Source organism: Chaetura pelagica, unplaced genomic scaffold, assembly GCF_000747805.2.
Source record: "Chaetura pelagica isolate M959 unplaced genomic scaffold, ChaPel_1.0 scaffold1318, whole genome shotgun sequence".
Taxonomy (NCBI): Eukaryota; Metazoa; Chordata; class Aves; order Apodiformes; family Apodidae; genus Chaetura; species Chaetura pelagica.
In genome coordinates this window covers 13,021-14,874 of record NW_009954246.1, presented here as the reverse complement: position 1 = coordinate 14,874, position 1,854 = coordinate 13,021, and the positions used below count along the sequence as shown (strand labels likewise).

At 62.8% G+C, this 1,854-nt stretch overlaps 1 protein-coding gene across 1 annotated transcript; it reads left to right on the top strand.

Annotated features, from left to right (window-relative positions):
- The first annotated feature begins 382 nt into the window (after positions 1 to 382).
- Positions 383 to 797, top strand: LOC104394216 (protein S100-A13-like). The gene is made up of 2 exons (XM_010003783.1): positions 383 to 535; positions 660 to 797. The coding sequence occupies exons 1-2, from the start codon at positions 383 to 385 to the stop codon at positions 795 to 797; spliced, it is 291 nt and encodes a 96-aa protein (XP_010002085.1).
- The last annotated feature ends 1,057 nt before the right edge of the window (positions 798 to 1,854 follow it).

Genomic DNA, 1,854 nt, shown 5'->3' with positions numbered 1-1,854 from the left:
TTCCTTTCCTGCTGTCCCCCTTTTCCTTTCCTGCTGTCCCCCCTTCCTTTCCTGCTGTCCCCCCTTTCCTTTCCTGCTGTCCCTCCTTCCTTTCCTGCTGTCCCCCCATTGCCCCTGCCCCGATGTGTCCCCCCTGCTGCCTCTGTCCCTTGTGTCCCACTGGTGGGGTGTCCCCCAGGGGCTCCCCCCTCCCAGGGGGAGCAGCAGAGCAGCCCCCAACCCAGGGCAGGGCAGAGCTCAGACCTCGCAGACCGGGCTGGGGAAGGGGAGAGGGTCCCTTTTCCCCTCCTGCACCTCGGGCATCACCCTCTTGGGGTGTTGGGGTGTCCCCCCCCCTACTTCTGACCCCCTCCCCAGCTCCTGCAGCCCCGTGCCCAGCACGATGGCCACGGGGGAGCTGACAGAGCTGGAAAGGGCCATCGAGCAGGTTGTCACTGTCTTCTTCACCCACGCGGGGAAGGGGGGCAAGAAGGGCTCTCTGACCACCAGCCAGTTCAAGGAGCTGGTCCAGCTCCAGCTGCCCAACCTGATGAAGGTGAGGAGAGGACGTGTCGGGGTGGTTGGACCCCCTGGGGTTCCCTGGGTTTGTACCCTGGGGTCTTGTAAGGAAGAGCAGCAGCTCCTGCTCCATCCTGTTCCCTTCCCTGTCCTCCCTGCAGGATGTTCCTTCCCTGGAGGAGAAGATGCAGGAGCTGGATGTGAACAAGGATGAGGAGCTGGGATTTGGGGAGTACTGGAGGCTGGTGGGGGAGCTGGCCAAGGCCATGAGGAGGGAGAGAGCAGGGAAGAAGAAGTGATGGGGCTGCTGGGGAGACTGGGCCGAGGTGGAGGGAATAAAAAGAGGTTTCCCTGAGTCCTGAGTGTGGTTCTTGGGCAGGGGGGGAGCTCCCAATTTTGGGCAGCTCGTCTCCACCCCGTGGGCATCTCCCCTGGGGACCAGCCCAGCACCAGGAGTGGTGGGTTGGGGCTCCCCTTGGGTCTTGAGGTGGCTCCTGGGATGGATCAGAGCAGTCCCAAATTGCTCTTGCGTTGGTCTGGTTGGTGAGGTGCCACCCTGTGCCCCACAAACACCTTCCTGAGCCCCACAACCACCCCCCTGAGCCCCATAGACACCTCCCTGACCCCACAACCACCTCCCTGAGCCCCATAGACACCTCCCTGACCCCACAACCACCTCCCTGAGCCCCATAGACACCTCCCTGACCCCACAACCACCTCCCTGAGCCCCATAGACACCTCCCTGAGCCCCACAAGCACCTTCCTGCCGGGCTGTGGGGTTGCTTTGGACAACCCCAATGGGTGGCAAAGATGTGGCTGGGCCTGGGATGAGGCTCAGGAGCATCTATGGCAGTGATGGATGTGGTGGCCACCACCTCCAGGCCTTGCTGTCCATCTTCTCTGGGGTCCTGGGTGGCACAGGGGGAGACGTGTCCATGGGCACAGTGTGTCCCTGGCTCAGCACCCCCCACTGAGCTCCTGTTCCCAGTGTTCAGCTCCCAGATCTTGGCACTGCTGGGAAACAGCAAAATCCCTGCCATGGGGTGACCCATGAATGGGGCCTCCAGGAAAGCTGGGGAGGGACCTGGGCCAAGGGCAGGGAGGGATGGGATGAGGGGGAGGGATGAAAAGTGGGAGAGGGAGCTGGAGGTTGGAGCTGAGGAGGGAATTGTGGAGTGTGAGGGTGGGGAGAGCCTGGGCCAGGTTGCCCAGGGAAGCTGTGGCTGCCCCATCCCTGGGGGTGTTGAAGGGCAGGTTGGATGGGGCTTGGAGCAGCCTGGGCTGCTGGGAGGTGTCCCTGCCCATGGGGGGGTTGGATCTAGATGGTCTTTAGCTCATGGGATGGTTTGGGTTGGA

Excerpts from the sequence above, each read along its gene's own strand:
- LOC104394216 (XM_010003783.1), top strand. The coding sequence starts at position 383 with ATGGCCACGGGGGAGCTGACAGAGCTGGAAAGGGCCATCGAGCAGGTT. Across the intron at positions 536-659 it reads AGCTGCCCAACCTGATGAAG|GATGTTCCTTCCCTGGAGGA; the intron begins GTGAGGAGAGGA and ends TCCTCCCTGCAG.